Source organism: Leptodactylus fuscus, chromosome 1, assembly GCF_031893055.1.
Source record: "Leptodactylus fuscus isolate aLepFus1 chromosome 1, aLepFus1.hap2, whole genome shotgun sequence".
NCBI classification, from domain to species: domain Eukaryota; kingdom Metazoa; phylum Chordata; class Amphibia; order Anura; family Leptodactylidae; genus Leptodactylus; species Leptodactylus fuscus.
In genome coordinates, this window is record NC_134265.1 from 228,763,259 (window position 1) to 228,784,508 (window position 21,250).

General features: G+C 42.4%; 1 protein-coding gene across 2 annotated transcripts in view; it reads right to left on the minus strand.

Annotated features, from left to right (window-relative positions):
* Positions 1-21,250, minus strand: part of PRKG2 (protein kinase cGMP-dependent 2) — a 118,426-nt gene that overhangs the window by 47,422 nt on the left and 49,754 nt on the right. The window contains exons 7-11 of one of the 2 annotated variants that reach the window (XM_075283801.1): positions 16,446-16,540; positions 16,281-16,349; positions 14,922-15,020; positions 14,311-14,374; positions 3,568-3,704 (exon numbers count right to left, since the gene is read on the minus strand). In XM_075283801.1, coding sequence (XP_075139902.1) covers positions 3,568-3,704; positions 14,311-14,374; positions 14,922-15,020; positions 16,281-16,349; positions 16,446-16,540 — 464 coding nt within the window. Of the gene's footprint in view, positions 1-3,567; positions 3,705-14,223; positions 14,375-14,921; positions 15,021-16,280; positions 16,350-16,445; positions 16,541-21,250 lie in introns of both variants that reach the window. The other variant, XM_075283791.1, reaches the window with a different exon arrangement.

The following is a 21,250-nucleotide window of genomic DNA, read 5'->3' on the forward strand; positions in this document are numbered from 1 at the left end:
TGGTTAGAGGCTCCCTCCACCATGAATTTCCCAAAACTTGGCTGTTTAGAGGCTCCCTCCACCATTAATTGGTCCAAACTGGGCTGGTTAGAGGCTCCCTCCACCATGAATTGGTCCAAACTGGGCTGGTTAGAGGCTCCCTCCACCATTAATTGGTCCAAACTGGGCTGGTTAGAGGCTCCCTCCACCATGAATTTGCCCAAACTGGGCTGGTTAGAGGCTCCCTCCACCATGAATTGGTCCAAACTGGGTTTTTTAGAGGCTCCCTCCACCATGAATTTGCCCAAACTGGGCTGGTTAGAGGCTCCCTCCACCATGAATTGGTCCAAACTGGGCTGGTTAGAGGCTCCCTCCACCATGAATTTGCCCAAACTGGGCTGTTTAGAGGCTCCCTCCACCATTAATTGGTCCAAACTGGGCTGGTTAGAGGCTCCCTCCACCATGAATTTGCCCAAACTGGGCTGTTTAGAGGCTCCCTCCACCATGAATTGGTCCAAACTGGGTTTTTTAGAGGCTCCCTCCACCATGAATTGGTCCAAACTGGGCTGGTTAGAGGCTCCCTCCACCATGAATTTCCCAAAACTTGGCTGTTTAGAGGCTCCCTCCACCATGAATTGGTCCAAACTGGGCTGGTTAGAGGCTCCCTCCACCATGAATTTCCCAAAACTTGGCTGTTTAGAGGCTCCCTCCACCATGAATTGGTCCAAACTGGGCTGGTTAGAGGCTCCCTCCACCATTAATTGGTCCAAACTGGGCTGGTTAGAGGCTCCCTCCACCATGAATTGGTCCAAACTGGGTTTTTTAGAGGCTCCCTCCACCATGAATTTGCCCAAACTGGGCTGTTTAGAGGCTCCCTCCACCATGAATTGGTTCAAACTGGGCTGGTTAGAGGCTCCCTCCACCATTAATTGGTCCAAACTGGGCTGGTTAGAGGCTCCCTCCACCATTAATTGGTCCAAACTGGGCTGGTTAGAGGCTCCCTCCACCATGAATTTGCCCAAACTGGGCTGGTTAGAGGCTCCCTCCACCATGAATTGGTCCAAACTGGGTTTTTTAGAGGCTCCCTCCACCATGAATTTGCCCAAACTGGGCTGGTTAGAGGCTCCCTCCACCATGAATTGGTCCAAACTGGGGTTTTTAGAGGCTCCCTCCACCATGAATTTGCCCAAACTGGGGTGTTTAGAGGCTCCCTCCACCATGAATTTGCCCAAACTCTGCTGGTTAGAGGCTCAATCCACCCTGATTTTCAAAACAAATGTTGGTGCCAACCTCAACTTACTACAAGGGCCAAATTCACTGCTGGTGACAAGCTCTCCTCACTGCAAGTGCCAAATACACATGTTTCAAGGTGTTTTCCTACTGTCAGAGAGGTGGTATTGAGTGTGTAAAGTGTGTAGTTGTTAGGCTGTGATGTTGGGGTAATAGAGGGTCTTTGGTGTGTTAGATGCCCCCAGACATGCTTCCCCTGCTGTCCCAGTGTCATTCCAGAGGTGTTGGCATCATTTCCTGGGGTGTCATAGTGGACTTGGTGACCCTCCAGACACGGATTTGGGTTTCCCCCTTAACGAGTATCTGTTCCCCATAGACTATAATGGGGTTCGAAACCCGTTCGAACACACGAACATTGAGCGGCTGTTCGAATCGAATTTCGAACCTCGAACATTTTAGTGTTCGCTCATCTCTAGTCATTATACTATATGTAGTGGCACTCATGGGGTCATTATATGGAGTATGAGGGAACTGATATGGACATTCTACTGAGTGTGGGAGCACTTGCATAATAGTTAACAAAGGCTCCAAAGAAGCCTTATTTTATTAACATTTACAGTACAGACCAAAAGTTTGGACACACGTTCTCATTCAAAGAGTTTTCTGTATTTTTATTACCATGAAAATTGTAGTTTCACACTGAAGGCATCAACACTATGAATTAACACATGTGGAATTATATACTTAACAAAAAAAAATGTGAAACAACTGAAAATATGTCTTCTATTCTCGGTTCTTCAAAGTAGCCACCTTTTGCTTTGATTCCTGCTTTGCACACTCTTGGCATTCTCTTGATGAGCTTCAAGAGGTAGTCACCGGAAATAGCTTTCACTTCACAGGTGTGTCCTGTCAGGTTTAATAAGTGGGATTTCTTGCCTTATAAATGGGGTTGGGACCATCAGTTGTGTTGTGCAGAAGTCAGGTGGATACACAGCTGATAGTCCTATTGAATAGACTGTTAGAATTTGTATTATGGCAAGAAAAAAGCAGCTAAGTAAAGAAAAACGAGTGGCCATCATTACTGTAAGAAATGAAGGTCAGTCAGTCCGAAAAATTGGGAAAAGTTTGAAAGTGTCCCCAAGTGCAGTTACAAAAACCATCAAGCGCTACAAAGAACCTGGCTCACATGAGGACCGCCCCTGGAAAGGAAGACCAAGAGTCACCTCTGCTGCGGAGGATAAGTTCATCCGAGTCACCAGCCTCAGAAATTGCAGGTTAACAGCAGCTCAGATTAGAGGCCAGGTCAATGCCACACAGAGTTCTAGCAGCAGACACATCTCTACAACAACTGTTAAGAGGAGACTTGTGCAGCAGGCCTTCATGGTAAAATAGCTGCTAGAAAACCACTGCTAAAGACAGGCAACAAGCAGAAGAGACTTATTTGGGCTGAAGAACACAAGGAATGGACATTAGACCAGTGGAAATCTGTGCTTTGGTCAGATGAGTCCAAATTTGAGATCTTTGGTTCCAACCACCGTGTCTTTGTGCGACGCAGAAAAGGTGAACGGATGGACTTTACATGCCTGGTTCCCACCTTGAAGCATGGAGGAGGAGGTGTGATGGTGTGGGGGTGCTTTGGAATTAGAATTGGAATTTGGAAAATTGAAGGCATACTGAACCAGCATGGCTACCACAGCATATTGCAGCGGCATGCTATTCCATCTGGTTTGCGTTTAGTTGGACCATCATTTATTTTTCAACAGGACAATGACCCCAAACACACCTCCAGGCTGTGTAAGGGTTATTTGACCACGAAGGAGAGTGATGGGGTGCTACGCCAGATGACCTGGCCTCCACAATCACCAGACCTGAACCCAATCGAGATGGTTTGGGGTGAGCTGGACCGCAGAGTGAAGGCAAAAGGGCCAACAAACGCTAAGCATCTCCGGGAACTCCTTCAAGATTGTTGGAAGATTATTTCCGGTGTCTACCTCTTGAAGCTCATCAAGAGAATGCCAAGAGTGTGCAAAGCAGTAATCAAAGCAAAAGGTGTCTATTTGAAGAACCTAGAATATAAGACATTTTTTCAGTTGTTTCACACTTTTTTGTTAAGTATATAATTCCACATGTGTTAATTCATAGTTTTGATGCCTTCAGTGTGCATCTACAATAGTCATGAAAGTACAGAAAACTCTTTAAATGAGAAGGTGTGTCCAAACTTTTGGTCTGTACTGTGTGTGACTGCTACTTTGGGGATACTCGGTTAAGATGTTTCTTCGCTATGGAGTAATTCACTTGAAAAGATTGAGAATCACTGGTCTAAACTATATTGTGTTCTTCATCAATTGCTATACTTACTTCACTATGAACGGAGAATGAGCGTCATGTAAAATATTCTTTTCTGAATGTATATGTTCTTGTTGCCTATTATCAACAATGTGTCTCTTCTTGATGCATTTCATAGCAAACACTAAGTTTTCATTTTTCACTTTTACCTGCACAAAGAAGACCGATTATTTGCATCGTCATCATTTGTATCAAGTTTTTTCAATAATCTCATATAAATTATATTTATATACCTTTATATGTACATCCCCAATTCTAAAAAAAAATTGGGTTATGTAAAATATAAAGAACATTAGAATGCAATGATTATTCATCATAGATCACAAATCTGAAGTTGAAAATTCGAAATTTTTCCATTTCATGTAAATTCTAATTTAGAATTTGATGTCAGCAAAATAAGTTGGGACAGGGTTAACAAAAGGCAGGAGAAGACACTGGTGAGTGATACTACGTAAAAAAAGCTAGAGGGTCAATTTTCAACTTTTATGTGTATATAAAAAAAAAACATGTTAGAACAGCAGAATCCTTCAGAAGCTAAGAAGGTCAGATCTTCACCAATCTCTGAAAAACTGCATATAAGAATGTTCATCAAAGCAAAATTACAAAGACTTTGAATATCCTACAATCTACAGTACATAATTTCAGCAAAAAGTTCAGAGAACCTGGAAAAATCCATGTGCACAAGGGATCATGTTACTCAGTATTGTATTCCCAAGATCTAGAGGTCCTCAAACACCACTGCATTAAAAACAGGCATGAATCGGTAATGCAAATCACTGCATGTACACATTAAGGGTCCATTCACATGGAGTAACACGGAGTAATCACGGCCACAAAATAACGCGGCATATACGATCCAGGCTCCCATTGAAATCAATGGGAGCTTTTACGGCGTGCAAAGTCTGAAACGCCGTATACGTTCCACATCACGCGGCACGTTACTCCGTGTGAATGGACCCTTATACCTCCAGAAGTCATTTTTTTGTGAAAACAGTTTGCCATGCAATCTACAAATGCAAGTTACAGCTGAATCATGTAAAGAAGAAACCATATAGCAACACAATCCAGAAACACTGCCATCTTCGCTTGGCCAAAACTCATTAAAAATATACTGAGGCAAAATGGAAAACTGTTCTTGGTCAGATAAATCAAAATTTCAAAGTCTTTATGGTAATCAAAGACATCATGTCCAGCAGACTCAATAGGAAAGTCTAAACAATTGTATACATGGTCCTGTCCCAGCTTTTCAATTTCTAAGTGTGTTTATTTTTTCAACTGAAATGGAAAGAATTCTAATTTTCAACTTCAGATATGTGTTCTACGTCCTATTGTGAAGAAAATATGGTTATATGAGATTTCCAAATCATTGCATTCTTGTTTTCTTTACAATTTTACATAGTGCCCCAACTTTTTTGAATTGGGTTTGAGTATGCATATATATAGTTTATATATATATATATATATATATATATATATATATATATATATATATATACAAAAATGGCTATATTTATGTACATCACTTTTTATTCATGTGCAAACAAGGGGTAGAAAGCAGAGCCCAGGAATCTAGTCACTGTTCTCTCACTTGGACATAGTTAAAAACAGATATTTACATGAAAATGGGTCTCCAAAACTGAATAACAGAGATAGGGTGCATTCACACTGAGTAAACGCTAGCTTATTCTGAACGTAAAACACGTTCAGAATAAGCGGCGTCTAAAGCAGCTCCATTCATTTCTATGGGAGCGGGGATACGAGCGCTCCCCATAGAAATGAATGGGCTGCTTCTTTCACTCCGTGCAGTCCCATTGAAGTGAATGGGGAGTGCCGGCGTGTACGCTCCGGCATGAGCAGAGCTTGCCGTATACGCTGGCACTCCCCATTCACTTCAATGGGACTGCACGGAGTGAAAGAAGCAGCCCATTCATTTCTATGGGGAGCGCTCGTATCCCCGCTCCCATAGAAATGAATGGAGCTGCTTTAGACGCCGCTTATTCTGAACGTGTTTTACGTTCAGAATAAGCTAGCGTTTACTCAGTGTGAATACACCCATATATTTGGAAACTACTTAATCCCCTCTACAAGGTACTGAGATTAGGTTTATGAACAACTTGCTGCTGACAGACTCCCTTTAAATATTAATTTATAATGCATGATTTATCACAACAACTATTTTAATCTATGAACAATCATATTTTGATCATGAGATCTACCACGTACACCCAAATTTCAACCTGGCTAAATCTAAAAATGAAACAAGTAAAATAACGTGAATCTAAAAATAACTGTGAACGTGGATCTGCAAGCAGGGCTGTTAGGCTGCATTCACACAGAGTAACGCCAGGCGTCATTTGTGTGTAATTTGTGTGTCTTTTACGGCCGTCATAAAACGTTTACATAGAGTTCTATAGGAAAAGACGTCCGTAATTTACTGCCGTCATTTACGGCCGTCATTACAATGACGGCCGTAAATGACGGCCGTAAATGACGGCCATCTTTTCCTATAGAACTCTATGTAAACGTTTTATGACGGCCGTAAAAGACACACAAATTACACACAAATGACGCCTGGCGTTACTCTGTGTGAATGCAGCCTTAGAGAGTTTGTCTGACAGATTTAGCCAGAACAGCATTTTGCGACTTGATAAGTATTGAAATACATGCCAACAGCAAAAGCTGAATAAAGCAACATTTTTTTTCTTAATATCTGGGGGGAAAAAAAGGATGTGGGGACATGTCTGTTTTTCACAATATATAAGATACAATACACAAGATATATTAACCCCAGTTACTAGATGAATATAACGTCTTTGCACTCACTGCAGAGCTTACATGAGTCCTCTAGGGCCCAGCAACTCCTGCAGTTCTCCAACATCCACCATTGCCAGGCCTGTATGCACATAAGTCATTAAAGGGGTTGGCCACTTTATAACTAACAGTCTGTAATGTGTAGCCCAAAGATAAATAATAAACTTTCTCATAGACATTCATTTTCAATTCTACACCTGTCTCTTTATTTTTGAGGCCACGTCCCCAGCTTACTTGGCTCTGCCGGCTCTCTGACACTCCTCCTCTGACCACTGAGCTCGTGACATGGAGGGGCATGTGACCCAGCTTGACCATGTCACGTGTCTGTGCCTGCTCTGCTCTTCTGCCTGGTCTTTCACTATTCAGCAAGGACCTTATGACGTCACAGTCACATGACTCTCTAGTCTTGTTACTGGGTAGGCGTGTCTGTGATTGCAAGAAGGTCCTTGAACAATGTAGAAAAGTTGTATCCCATTGCAGTGGAGGAACATGCAGAGATGTGAGGTGCCTGGTGTATTGTGGGGATATGAAAGACGTGGGGTTTATTGTGTAGTGTGGGTGAGATGTAGGATGCATGGTGTGGAGGGGAGGACAAATCTGGGGGGTAGATGTGGGCTGCATTGTGTAGTGGGGCTGAGAGATGTAGGTGCATGGTGTACTATGGGGTAAGAGTTGTAGGATGCATGTTGTAGTGTGGAGGTGGAAAGATGTGGAGTGCATTGTATAATGTGGGGGAGATGTGGGGTGCATTGTCTAATGGGGAGAGATATGGGGTGCACAGTGTACTGTGGGAGGGCAGATTTGGGGTGCATTGTGTACTATGGGAGTTGTCGGGTGCGTGTTGTAATGTGGAGGTGGAGAGATGTGGGGTTTAGTGTGTACTGTGGGGGGAGAGATGTGGGGTACATAGTAGAGAGGCATGTGGAGAGCTGGGGGGTTGTTGTGTGTGCTCCTTGCACTGAAAGTACATTCAGGAAGGGAGGGTTTGGCGATGCACAAGAGGCTAATGAAGAATGGAGGAATCTTTCATATCTGTGTTAGGGCTAGTTCACACGGGAACATGGAGGTGGATTTTGACTGCAGAATCCACATCATAATCCGCCTCCATACAATGATAGTCTATGTAGAGGGCTTGTTTTTTTTTTTTTTCGCTATCATTTTTTTACGCTAGAAAAAAAAGCGACATGACACACATTCAGCTCTACTTCATCGGGCTAATAGAATGCATTGGCCAATCAGCGCTGGCCAATGCATTCTATTAGCGTGAACTGAGTTTGCACAGGGGTTCTAGTGCACCCTCGGCTCTGCTACATCAGATTGCTACATCTGATGTAGCAGTGCCGAGTGTGCATCAGATGTGTAGTTGAGCAGAACTGGCTCAGCACTGCTAAGTCTCTGCATTCGCATAGGAATGCATTGGCCAGCCTTCGGCCAATCAGCGCTGGCTCTGCCGGAGGAGGCGGAGTCTAAGGTCGGACCTGAATGGAGACTGGTGTGGAGCGATCTTGAACTCCGCCTCCTCCAGCAGAGCCAGCGCTGATTGGTCGAGTTCCGTACTCTGGCCAATCAGCACTGGCCAATGCATTTCTATGGGGAAAAGTTAGCTTGCGAAAATCGCAAACTGACAGGGATTTCCATGAAATAAAGTGACTTTTATGCCCCCAGACATGCTTCCCCTGCTGTCCCAGTGTCATTCCAGGGTGTTGGTATCATTTCCTGGGGTGTCATAGTGGACTTGGTGACCCTCCAGACACGGATTTGGGTTTCCCCCTTAACGAGTATATGTTCCCCATAGACTATAATGGGGTTCGAAACCCGTTCGAACACTCGAACAGTGAGCAGCTGTTCGAATCGAATTTCGAACCTCGAACATTTTAGTGTTCGCTCATCTCTACTTATTAACACTATGGGGGTGCACTAGAAAGATATAGAATGCTTGTCTGGGGGTGCACAGGAAATATATGGTTATTGGTGAAATAACTGCTAGCAGTGCGGGGGTAGACTTACAGGGGTTATCCCCTCCCCTGTGGGTATCTTGCAAGGGGGCGTATATCTTGTGAATAATGAACAGTCACTCGGTGATTAGGCTGGTGCTCGGAAATGGCGTCTCACGGCCATCATGATATAGTAAATGAAATTCCCAGCACTCTAAGTATGCTTCCAAAGTGAAATTTTATTCCGACAAATAAACGTTTCGGTCTACAAGACCTTCCTCAGTGTGTCGGTAGAAAGAAGGAGGTATAGGAAGCCAAACAAAATGGATAGGGAGTAGAGATGAGCGAACACTATTCGTATCAGCCGATCTGAACAGCACGCTCCCATAGAAATGAATAGAAGCACCTGTCACGCTGACTTTGCCGGTGGCCGGCCAGCGTCACAGGTGCTTCCATTCATTTCTATGGGTGCATGCTGTTCGGATCGGCTGATCCGAACAGTGTTCGCTCATCTCTAATAGGGAGTCCTGGGCACTCATCCACCAGGACTCCCTACCCATTTTGTTTAGCTTCCTATACCTCCTTCTTCCTACCGACACACTGAGGAAGGTCTTGTAGACCGAAACGTTTATTTGTCGGAATAAAATTTCACTTTGGAAGCATACTTAGAGTGCTGGGAATTTCATTTACTATATATTGCAAGGGGAGTCATAAGAATTTGAACTCTTCTCTGGAATTTGGACTGGTGAGGTCCTGGTCCTTCTGGGGTAGGGGATTTGGCCATTTTACTGTGAGCTGGCTAAATACTACTTCAGTTCAAATCCTGACCACTAGAGGGGAAAAACGTCCTGACCAGTAATGGGAAATAGATCACACTGAGGCGGCTAATACTATAAGTGATAAGGACCAGGTCCTTACTGAGTATAGTATTTAGTCACAACCCTATTGTAATCGATGGTGTTCAGTGGCATTTTATTGAATTTAGTGCTAAAGAAGGTGTTTTGGGGCTCCATTCAAATTGGATGAATCATAGCGGCCCTCAGCGGCTATTAGTTGTGCAGGACCCCTAGGATTCAGCCCTGTGTTGTGAGAGTGACAGCCATTGTGAGCGCATTCTGCTAGCCAGAGGTGCTGAGGTGAATGAAGCTGTGTGATCACATCCTATGTGTGGGCAGCGCTGTGATGCGCCTCAGCCTGGAATGTAGGCCAGGAGTTTTACTTTCAGTTTATTGATGTCCCGCCCACACAGGCCGGCTGAGCTCACACTGCAATATCTCATTTTAATGGGGAACAGGTAAAATAAATTTCATTTTTACAGCACATTTGTCCTATAACCATCTTTCTGAGTTGCCTGGGGCACTGTGGTTTTTTCAGCTTAAGGGTGGCCAACCCCTTTAAGTACTGTGAATACAGAGATCAGGAAGGCAGAGACTGGAATAAACTCCTCTTTGGGAGTCTAGTTGTCACTGACAGCTGCCTCCCTGTTCCTGTATCTGCAAACTCTGCAAGAAGGCGTTATCTGCTTGAGGAGTTAAACCCTGAACACCTGAATGTATATACCCAATGGTCAGTTGGCAAGTGGTTAACCCCACTTTAAAAAATGTATTTTGAGCACAAGATTCATGCAGTTTATCATATCTGATAACCATCTTGTTTGTATTGTGTAGGAGGCAAGTAACGGGACATTTAAAGTAGTACAAAAGGATGAATAGAATACTGAGCATAGGTATGTTCACATAGGTCAGACCTGCATCAGAAATTTCAATTCTAAAAATCAATTACCATATTTTATGGACTATAAGGCGCACTGGACTATAAGCCGCATTGCCCATGAGCGCCTTATAGTCCGTCTCGGTTCATATATAAGGCGCACCGGACTATAAGCCGCAGTCCGGTGCGCATTATATCTTATTGAAAGAGGCGGCAGGCAGACTTTGCCAGCGGCCGCTTAACCCCCCGCGTGCCAGCCGCTTCTATTGGAAGCGCTCGGCAGGCGAGGAGGGGCTCTATCAGCAAAATCATGCTGATAGAGCCCAACCGTAAACGTTAGGTTAAACTACCCCCCCCCCCCCCCCCCCCCGTTTTAAAATAAAAGCCTGAAACAGAATGTGAAACTTACCGAGCGGTGTAGGGTGGGCGGGCATTCAGGCCTCCTCTTCCTCCGATGTTCCGTCCTCCTCCGGCGCTCGCAAGCTGATAATGGCCAGGGCACATGTGCAGTAGAAGCATTATGATATTGCGCATGCGCCCCGGCCATTATCAGCGAGCGCTGGAGGAGAAGGACGGAACATTGGAGGCAGAGGAGGCCTGAATGCCCGCCCGCCCGCCCTGCACCGCTGGGTAAGTTTCACATTCTGTTTCAGGCCGGCGTGACAGCAGGGCTGCCGGACACTTCCTATTCATTTCTATGGGAGCCGACATGCGAGCGCTCCCCATAGAAATGAATGGACTGCTTTTTTCCATTCATTTCTATAGGGAGCGCTCGCATGCCGGCTCCCATAGAAATGAATAGGAAGTGTCCGGCAGCCCTGCTGTAACGCCGGCGTGTACGGCTGTGTTACACGCCGGCGTAGTGTGAATGCACCCTTACGGTGCCTTTTATGTATGTATGGAAGCGGCACGCAGTCTTTGCCGCCGCTTCCATCCATATATAAGCCGCACCGGACTATAAGCCGCACTTACGATTTCTGAGGAAATCGTAGGTTTTTATGTGCGGCTTATAGTCCGGAAAATACGGTACATTGATGTGAATAAGATATTCTTAAATAAATGCACTTGTTGCAGAAATAACCCTATTTAGATGAATGGAACTGATTTTTAATGACTGAAATTTGTGTTGCAGATCAGCCATATGTGAACATACACTTAAGTCACACCAGAAAGTGAAGTTATATATATGTTAACCAAACCAGACACCCATCTGTAGACAGCAACATTTGGGTTTTTGTCCCTTATTAGTACTGCTGCTCTGCCTTGCTTCTGGATATTTTGGTGTGTATAGTATTTGTTATTATCAGTTACTAGTCCTGGGCAATTAGTAAGGACAGGTACAGTTATGCAGAGGGAGCAGTGGCGTAACTAAAGTCTTGTGGGCCCTAGTGCAGTCTTTTCTCCAGGGCCCCCTACCTCATCCCTAGAGCGAATTCTTGACAGTGATGGTTACAGATGCTAAGGCGTTTACTCACACTTAGTATGGTTAGGGTAATCTGTGGGTCTCCTTGGTTTATCGGCCAGATGGAAGCTGCAATTTCAATACTGATGCCAGTGCTTATGAGGCCCATAAGACTCTTGGGCCCCAGTGCGACTGCATCCTCTGCACCCCTCAAGTTACGCCCCTGATAGGGAGGTTAGACATTGGATGTATGCAGGATAACCCAACATGTAACTGTTAGTGACCTGTTGTCTGTCATTCAAATTCATGAGATTGGGTAGTTGAAAGTCTGAGGTCAAGAAATGTCCCAAAATTATGGGGTACTTGAACTCACTGGGTGTGGGATCCCACTAAGTAACAACACATTTGCCTGCACTGCACTTTCTCACTTTGTCACAAGAGGGTGTACAAGTGCTCCCCCTGCTGCCCTATAAAAAGACTCTCAGATTTGACTCTGCTACGACAGGGCTGTTGTTCTCATCCCTCCTCTATGTTCCTCCCTGCTCGCCACCTGCTATTTTTTGTTCTACCCAACCCTACCCTCGTTTCCCCAGCCAACCTTCAGTGTACCCTTTTTTGTTGATATTGTTTTATTTTTATGTGATTTAAAAAATTTAATTACAATTAATATTAAAAAAGGCTCTCAGGCTTTTGGGTAGTGTAGCTCTTGGTGAGAGATTGTTGACTTCTACACATGCCTCTACAATACAATACATCATTTTGCCCAGTTGGCAGACTTTGAGATGGAGGGTATCATTGGACTAAAAAAAGCAGGATGGTCATTTAAACAAATAGGCTGCCATATGAGCTGTTCTGACCTAGCTGTTAAGAGTTGTTGGGAGTAGTGGTTACACACGGGCACATACAGGAAACATACCAGCTATGGATAGCCCAGACAGACCAACAGTAGCGAGAACTGTTTGATCTGCCAATAAGCATGAGCAGCTTCTAGTTTTCATTCAGACACAGATGGCACCCTCATTACACACCTCTGCGTGGACTATTTTCGCGCACTTATCTCAAGAAAGTTTGGTGTCATGGAACCCATTACATGTCCTGCCATTGACAGCTAGCCATGGTCATGTAGTGCTGTCATGCTATGTATTTGAACTGTATCATCTTTAGCAACAAAGTTCTGTTTGGGATCATAGGACAGTCTAGCATGGAGACCTCATGGTGAACAATTCAATCCTGCCTTTGCTGTGGAGCTTAACACTGCTCCAACTGCAGGTGTGGTGATCTAGTGAGTCACTGCATATTCCAGTCACCCCTGCTAATTATACCACGGACATTAACAGCTCAAAGATATGTACAGGACATCCAACTATCATTTTTCAGCAGGACAATCGTTGGCCACACATAGAAAGGGTTTCCCAGTAATGTTCTCCAAATTGCCATACTTCTCTGGCCTGCCTGGTTAAGAGATTTATCACCAGTTTAGCAATTTTGGGACAACATGGGCCCAGCTGAGATGCCAGCTACAGCATTCTACAAGTTTTCAAGAGCTATAGGCCCAGTTGCAACAACTACCAAAATGGAACCTGTACCAAACCCTCAAAAGTCCTCAACTTTTGGGAACAGAAGTAAGTCTTTCTTTAGGTGTCCCCAAGGCTCTGTCTGAGGACTCCTCTTGTTCTCTATCTACACTCTTGGCCTGGGTCAACTCATAGAATCTCATGGTTTTCAATACCATTGCTATGCCGATGACACTCAAATATATCTCTCTGGACCAGACATTACCTCTCTGTTGTCCAGAGTTTCAGATTGTTTTGCGGCCGTAGCCTCCTTTCTCTCTTCCCACTTTCTCAAACTCAACATAGAGAAAACAGAGTTCATCATTTTCGCCTCACCTCATACGGCCCCTCTACCTGACCAACACTTAACCCATCCACAACCTGTCCCCTCCATATATCTCTGACCTAATCTCCTGCTACCTGCCAACACGTAACTCGAATCCTCCAAAGACCTCCTACTCCGCTCTGCTCTCATCTGCTCCTCACACAACCGTCTCCAAGATTTCTCCCATCCATCCCCCATACTCTGGAACTCCTTACCAAGACACATAAGACTGACCCCCACAATGACATGCTTCAAGAAGGCCCTGAAGACTGACCTGTTCAGGAAGGCCTACAACCTCCAGTAATACTACTGTCACCACACCACCATCTGAACTGTCTCGTTCCTCACCTTCTGTCTCTATCCCTCTTCCCTCATAGACTGTAAGCCCTTGCAAGCAGGGCCCTCTGTCCCACTCTGCCAGTCGGTCACTGTTAGTACTATATCTGTTTGTATATTTTGTGTCCTGTATGTAAACCCTCAAATATAAAGCATCATGGAATTAATGGTTCTATACAAATAATAATAATAATAATAATAATAATAATAATAATAACAACAGAAGCTGGGTAAAGAGTTGGAGAAAACAGTTTGCTATTAACTAGCTAGAACATTTTTTTATTAGCACTTTGGTTGAAAAGGCACAGGCTTTATTCTGGCTTTCAATAAATCTACTGTCTACAAGTTTAGCTCATATAAAATAGTTTTCTTCCTTCTCGACTAAAGATACTTTCTCCCATGGAGCACTGTTAGAAAGTAAGTCTCCATACGCCAGGTGAATATTCACAATAACAAGTAGCTTCCCAAATCCCAAATATATACAATATATATATAAATATATATATATATATAATTTCATTTTATATATTTTCATTTCATTTTAAATACTCAGTATACATTCTAGGCAGTAAATTAATAGGCAGTAGAATCCCTTACAAGCTCCACTCTCCCGAACCCACCAACACCTAATGTGGTGATAATCTCTAGATCATGGAACGGTGAAGAAGAGGAAAATTTGGAAACTGTTTCCATCATCTGAATCATTTCCAGTGACACCAACTTGTCAAGCTGTCTTTCTGTGGATTTCCTGAAGAAAGTCAAATCACACAGTTAAACATATTTTTCTATATTCATTTATAAGACAGAGCCCATAGCATAGGTAGCAAAGATGTATTTTCTATGGAAAAGGGAAAGGAATCCATTTTTAAAAATTAGATACAAAAAAATGTAATTTACTGTCTAAACATCCAAATTTTATTATGCAGATCAGTTAATAATTTATAGCGAAATCGCTGCTAGTGTGTCCCCACATGTTCTTAGTATTTTGCTTATGGCTTATTTCATTAGCTATGCTTTTATTTCCTTTACAAAAATAGTTTGTACTGTGGTAGTTTAAGCAGAATTAACATTTTGATAATATATTTCCTAAAATCGGTGAGAGTTTTCTCACAATGAAAACAGTAAGCCTACATTCCCATGACTAAGGTGCAAGACAGCAATGAAAAACATCCATTATTCACGGCCATTTTGTACCCCACCCAAGAAGGATAGTAGGTAGATGTATAGAAGGATCCATGAAAATGGACAAAAATAGATAAAACCAATTTATAGTTAGTGTCAAAGCCGGAACTTACTTGGCATGCCGTCTTTCATCATCCAATGTCAGGTTGGCCACATAGCCCTCAAGGTACTTTTGAAGTTCTTCATAAGTTCCAACAGTTTGATTAAAAGTCCTTGTGCAAAAAAGTAACAATTAGAGATGAGCGAGTAGTATTCGATCGAGTAGGTATTCGATCGAATACTACAGAATTCGAAATACTCGTACTCGATCGAGTACCACTCGCTATACGAATGGAAAAGTTCAATGCAGAACCAGCATTGATGATGCTATACAGTCGGCCAATCAACACTGGTTCGTCTCCTACCTTTAGAAGTCTTCTCTGTGCAGCTTCCCCTGCGGCGTCTTCCGGCTCTTCATTCACTCTGCCAGGCATCGGGCCTGGGCAGAGCCGACTGCGCATGCCCACTTGTAGTGCAGACATGCGCAGTCAGCTCTGCCCAGGCCCAATGCCTGGCAGAGTGAATTCATAGCTGGAAGATGCCGCGGGGACGCTGCATGGAGAAGACTTCTTGGAGGATCTAGTCCGACCCTCACTCGTGGACTTGGTAAGTATAATTTGATTGAACGTTGCCTACCCCTGAAACGAGCATTTTCCCCCCATAGACTATAATAGGATTCGATATTCGATTTGAGTAGTCGAATATTGAGGGGCTACTCGAAACGAATATCGAACCTCGAACATTTTACTGTTCGCTCATCTCTAGTAACAATGTTATTGTCCTCAAGAGAATTTGCCTTGTGTCGTGTATTTATAAGGTCCAGTTACAACCCGTATTAAAGGAGAATTCCCATTTACAGAATCATATTTAAACATGTAGTGTTTTATCCAATACATTGCTTTATATATTTTGCTCCGTTAGTCAGATGCTGCGGACCATGCCTCCTCAGGTTCTACAGCTCATTGCCTAGATTTCAGACCACCTCTGCTATCTAGCAGAATGCCCAATTTGGCCCAATTCTCTTCAGTGTGACTGATTATCTTTTAGGCTAAGGTCCCACATGGCGTTCCATAGCAAACAAGAGCTGCAGTAATATCTGCTGAAAAAATGTAGTAAAATCTGCAGCAAAAAAGCTGCTTTTCAACAACGTGGGACCTCAGCTTTAGTGATCTATGTTTAGCATTTTGTCCCTGCATGAGTATGAGATCTAAATAAATCTTATCCACAATGCTGCTACTTTGCATCACGGCAGCCTGACCTCTGATGACTACCCTCAGTATTGCTTCATTTTACCCAAAATAATATCATATCTGCACTTGCAATGCTATCTAATTTTTGATCATGCAAGAAAACCAACTTTCAATTCTCAAGCAACTGTTACGCTGTAGAAAAAAAAAAACAGTTTAAAATAGAAATCACTTTGAGTAACTTACTCTCTATCCATGACTAGGCATTCCACCCCATTGTCATCTGCGATAATATTAGCTGATCTGACATCATCACTGTATGCAAGATAGTTGATGTGGATAGGATTAATGATATGCATTTGGTGGTAGACAAAAATTAGATAGAAAAGAAGAGAATACATAATTTCAGACCTGATAAGGGCTTTTTCACCAAAGTACTCCCCTTTTCCTAGTATTTTAATTAGCTGGGGTTCATCAAAGCCTTCTGTACTTTGTGTGACTTTTACCTAAAATAAATACATATTTAAAGGAGTATTACAGTAATTTAAAGTCATCTCCATGCAATGCAAATTCCTGGAATATTTCTTAAATAAAAAAATTAAAAAGAAATATCAGACCATAGCATAGAAACAAATGCATGGGATAGTTGATTCATGTTAGAATGTGGGGAATCAAAGTCCATACAGCAGTGCAATGGGGTATTTCTGCCTCTGTGTGATAGTAGGACAAAATGGAATTCTTTTTAAAATACCTAGAAATGGTTAAAAATAAGACCCTCCTCTTCTCAATATAAGAAAGGAAGACTCACCTCCCAACTGTGTGATTATAAAGAGAATCTATGCACTAAATACAGAGAGAGAGTCTTATGCTGCTTTTAGGACTAAGGGAAAACAGATTAACATAATCTCTGCTTCCTTTAGTCCCACCAGCAGCACAATGATGGGGATTTAGCAAGAAGAACTCCTATGGAGGGCCCTCTTGAAGGACAAAATTTAGCACATAAGGTCAAAGGTATTGGCCTCCGATTCAGTACAATTTAATCTATAATGGTTCACAGAAGTCTGATGTGAAATCCAAGAGGCTGCTGAACAAATCTATTCAAGCTATAGAGTTTCTTTCTGCCCAGGATGTAGAAACAGACCTGGTGGAGTGCACCCTAACAAATTCAGGAACTTTTAAATCCTGAGATATTAACACCAACCTTTAATGCAAACTCTCTTTAATGCACTGAGAAAGAGATGTTTTAGAGCTTTTAAGCCCCTTATTTTTGCCTGAAAAACAGAGGAACAGATTTTCTGAACGTCCGAAGGAAAGAGATCTCTCAAAATAAATTCTTAGACATCTGGCAATGTCCAGAGAATGTAGTTTGATCTCTTCAGAAATAGCTGGTTCTGGAAAATGTACCAGGAATGAGATTACCTGGCTCAGGTTACCATATGATGGCATTTTGGGACAGAATCCCGACAAATGCAACTGTACTCTATTCTCATGAAAAGAGACTCCATGGAGGATAAAGCCTGCAGTTCCCTAATTCTTTTGGCTGACGTTACTACTAAGAGCCAAGGGATTGTTCTCTTGATAAAGAGAGAAGAACTTCTCGACCTTGGCATTGAGTCTGGTTGACATCAAGTCTGCTTCTAAATAACCCTATTTCTGGGTGACTTTCTGGACGGAGAGACTATTCCCTGGGAATGGCGAGATCTCATCATTCAGTAATCCCTGCATATCTCAAGATCTTACCCACTTTGCTTAGAAGAGGTTGAGACCGTTTTCCTCACTGTTTGTTAAAGTAGAGAACTGTCATCATGTTGTCTGACCGTACTTGGATGGGCTTCCTCAGACAGAGAGAATTTTTTGTCTAGTCCACTGGGACTGTGATTCTAGGCCAATAGAACTTCCCTTTGGAGGGGGCAAAGATACCATAATGCCCATGGAACCACATCTACAGCTGCAGACATTAGCCCCAAAGCATTCATGACGGTGATGGTTGATTGGTTGGGGGATTGATAGAAACTTTGTGGTAACTGAAATTCTCTCCTTGCTGGAGGGAGGAAGCAACAGCTTCATCAGGCCGGAATCGATGATAAACCCAAGAAACTAGTTCTGATTTGCTAGAGTTATGTGGGACTTCTCCCAATTCACTATCCAACCTAGTTGTTGGAAGAAACTTATGGTGGTAGATAGGTGCTGCTGTAGACTTACTTTGGAGTGGAATTTTATTAACCAATTGTCCAGGTACAGGACAATGGAGATCCCCTGGATTCTGAGCGCTGCAGCCACTGAGGACACCAAAATTCTTAGATACTTCCTATGAGAAGGTAGGATTGGGACATGTAATTATATGTCCTTTAGATCCAGTGTGGCCATATAGTCTCCCCGTTGGAGAATAGAGATGACTGACCTTACAGTCTCCATTTGGAATTTTCTCTTTACGGGGCTGGACAGGGGGAGAAACGCTGCTAAAGATTTCTTTATCAGAGGCAAAAAGCACAGTTGAGGGTGAGTCTCCCTTATATTGAGAGGAGGAGGGTCTAATTTTTAACCATTTCTAGGTATTTTAGTAAAAATGCCATTATGTCCTACTAGCACACAGGGGAAGAAATACCATACTATTGTGCTGCTGTTGGGATATAAAGGAAGCAGGAATTCGCTCCAATCTCCAGAACAAGAACATTAGTTCCAGTGATAAGGGGTTGTATAAAGAGATGGTTTTGCTTGCATACTGCAGCAACTTACAACTCTACATATGGTTATAAAAAACTGTTTCCTTATATGTTTGTATTACCTAATTAAAGTTTTTATTATATTCTCTATTACTCAAATTTATAGTATGTGTCTTCAAGCTATATGCCACATTTGGCATTTTATAGGTAATTAGGCTCTTTTTATACTGCGTTCACCTCCCCATTTCAAATATGCTTGCCTGGCACATACATTAAATGGTATTTATCATGCCTTGTATGCTGTTTTTCTAGCATACAAGACATGAAAAGTCACTATTTTTTGGGAGGCAAATCTGGGTTTCCACAAATAATTGCAACTTTTTTTTTTACTTTTGCACCCCAGGTTTTGGGTTTTTTTTCATTTTAAAAGGGGTGGGGCAAGATGGAAGCCTTCTAGTATGGAGACATCTCAGACCAACCGATTTACTATAGCTTGTGCCAGTCTTAATAAATCTTCCTTGCTGTGCTTTGAAAACACAGTAATTGAGGCAGATTTATGAAAACTGGCATTTAGAAAAACCTTCCTAGCTGTCTATGGCAACTAGAATGGGGCAAACTGCTCAACATTGCATTCATTTCGGGTTCGGATGGCTTGGTTGCAAGATTAGTTTGGGGTTAAACAAGATTGGTACAAATCATAACTTAAATTGGCTAAAACATAATGCAGAACACTCTTAGGGCTCCTAGGAACCTATCTATTCAATTTCTAGCTCACCAAGGCCATTTTCAGTATAGCTAAGCAGAAAGTCTGCAGAGGAAAACAATTGATAGCTGCAGCCTGCTACGTGGGGCCTTAGTATTTTAGTTTGTCCTAAACTATTTATTCGGTTTAGTTAAAATTGGAATATTGGAATATTTGGGTCAAATTGTCAATGGCAAATGATCAGAACACAGATTTAATTTCTTATAGTGCTTTTGAACAGTCGAGGAAAGTTTACATAAATCTGCCCTATTTATGTAAAAATAGCCTTAAAGGGGTATTCCCATATACATAACTATTTTTAAAATTGTAGATAATTAAAAGTTAAACATTTTTGCAAATATAAGTAATTAAACATTTTGCAGAGTTTTAACCCTTTCGCTGCCAGGCACGTACACTGTACGTGCTCCCAAGGTGGCACTTCAGTAGCCGAGGACGTACTTAGTACGTCCTCCCTACTAATGCCGATATCTCTGGACTGCATCAACATATCTTGATGCTTTAAAATGCATTTTAAAGAAGAGACTCTCATCTTTAAAATGATACCAGGGACTTGATGATTTTACTTACAGTCTTGGAGCCATTCACTGTTGAAAACACTATTTGGCATTGAGATCCAACTGCAGATCTCAATTCCCGACAGCGTTTCAACAGTGAATTTCTCCAAAACTCTACATCCAATCATTGATATCATTTTAAAGATTAGATTCTCCACTTTAAAATGCAATTGAAAGCATCAAGATATGTTGATGCAGTCCAAAGATATAGAGCTCCAAAGTGTCCCCCCCCTCCTGTCTAAGCAAGCAATTTGCGATCTAACAAGAAAGGAAGAGGGACACGGAGCAGCCCAGCAGAGAGAGAGAGACACAGAAACGATCTCTCTCTCTGCATAACTTGTATGTGACAGCAGGAGGGGGTGGCAGGGACTCTATTGTCCCTATTAACCCTTCTCCTGCCAATCAGAGCGTATACTATACATTTGTCTATGATTGTCACATACAGTTATAATGTAATTCCCCCCTGAGCTTTACTAGTGGGGTATTCTTATGTTATACCTCCTGAACATAACCAGGAAGTTTGTTGGCGCTGTGACCCAGACGTTTACCATTGTCCAGGTCGCACCAAACACTTACACAACATATACATAAAGCCGCAAATAAAGTTTACATTTCACCCAATCCCTGTCCTGTCTATACCTGAGCTTTCTACAGTAAAATACGTCTCTAGTGATGTCCGTTACACACTAAAATAATAGTAATAACGATTATCACTAGAGATGAACGTATAGATGGCTAAAATTTTTATAGGGGGATGGAAAATAACATTTTTATGTAAAGTCCTATTTAATTTGCATGCACAAAATGGGATGGTGCATTTCTGCGATTTTGGCGATTCTTTAACACCCGCCCCTGTAAATATATACATGTGTGGTATGTATGAACTCCTCACATATTGCAGTTTTATGGACAGTACATTATGTTTGCAGAAAGGGATTTCTTGAGCCGCACTTTAGTGGCAAATTTGAATTTTTATTATTTGTGTTGGTCGCAAAGTTGCATGAAGGTGGATGTGGCTATCGATGACCCATTAAGACATTTGTAATCTTCAGATTGTCTACTTTCAAAAAATATATAGGGTTTAGGGGTTCACTTACTTTTCATGGTGTGTAATCCCTACATTTTATAGGATGATACTTTTTTAACATTTCCAGCTTCAAAGCAGAATTTTGTTCCTTCCAGTTCTAGCGATTTTCTGAAGACATGTGCATGCAGGTTCAGGCCATAGTGATATGT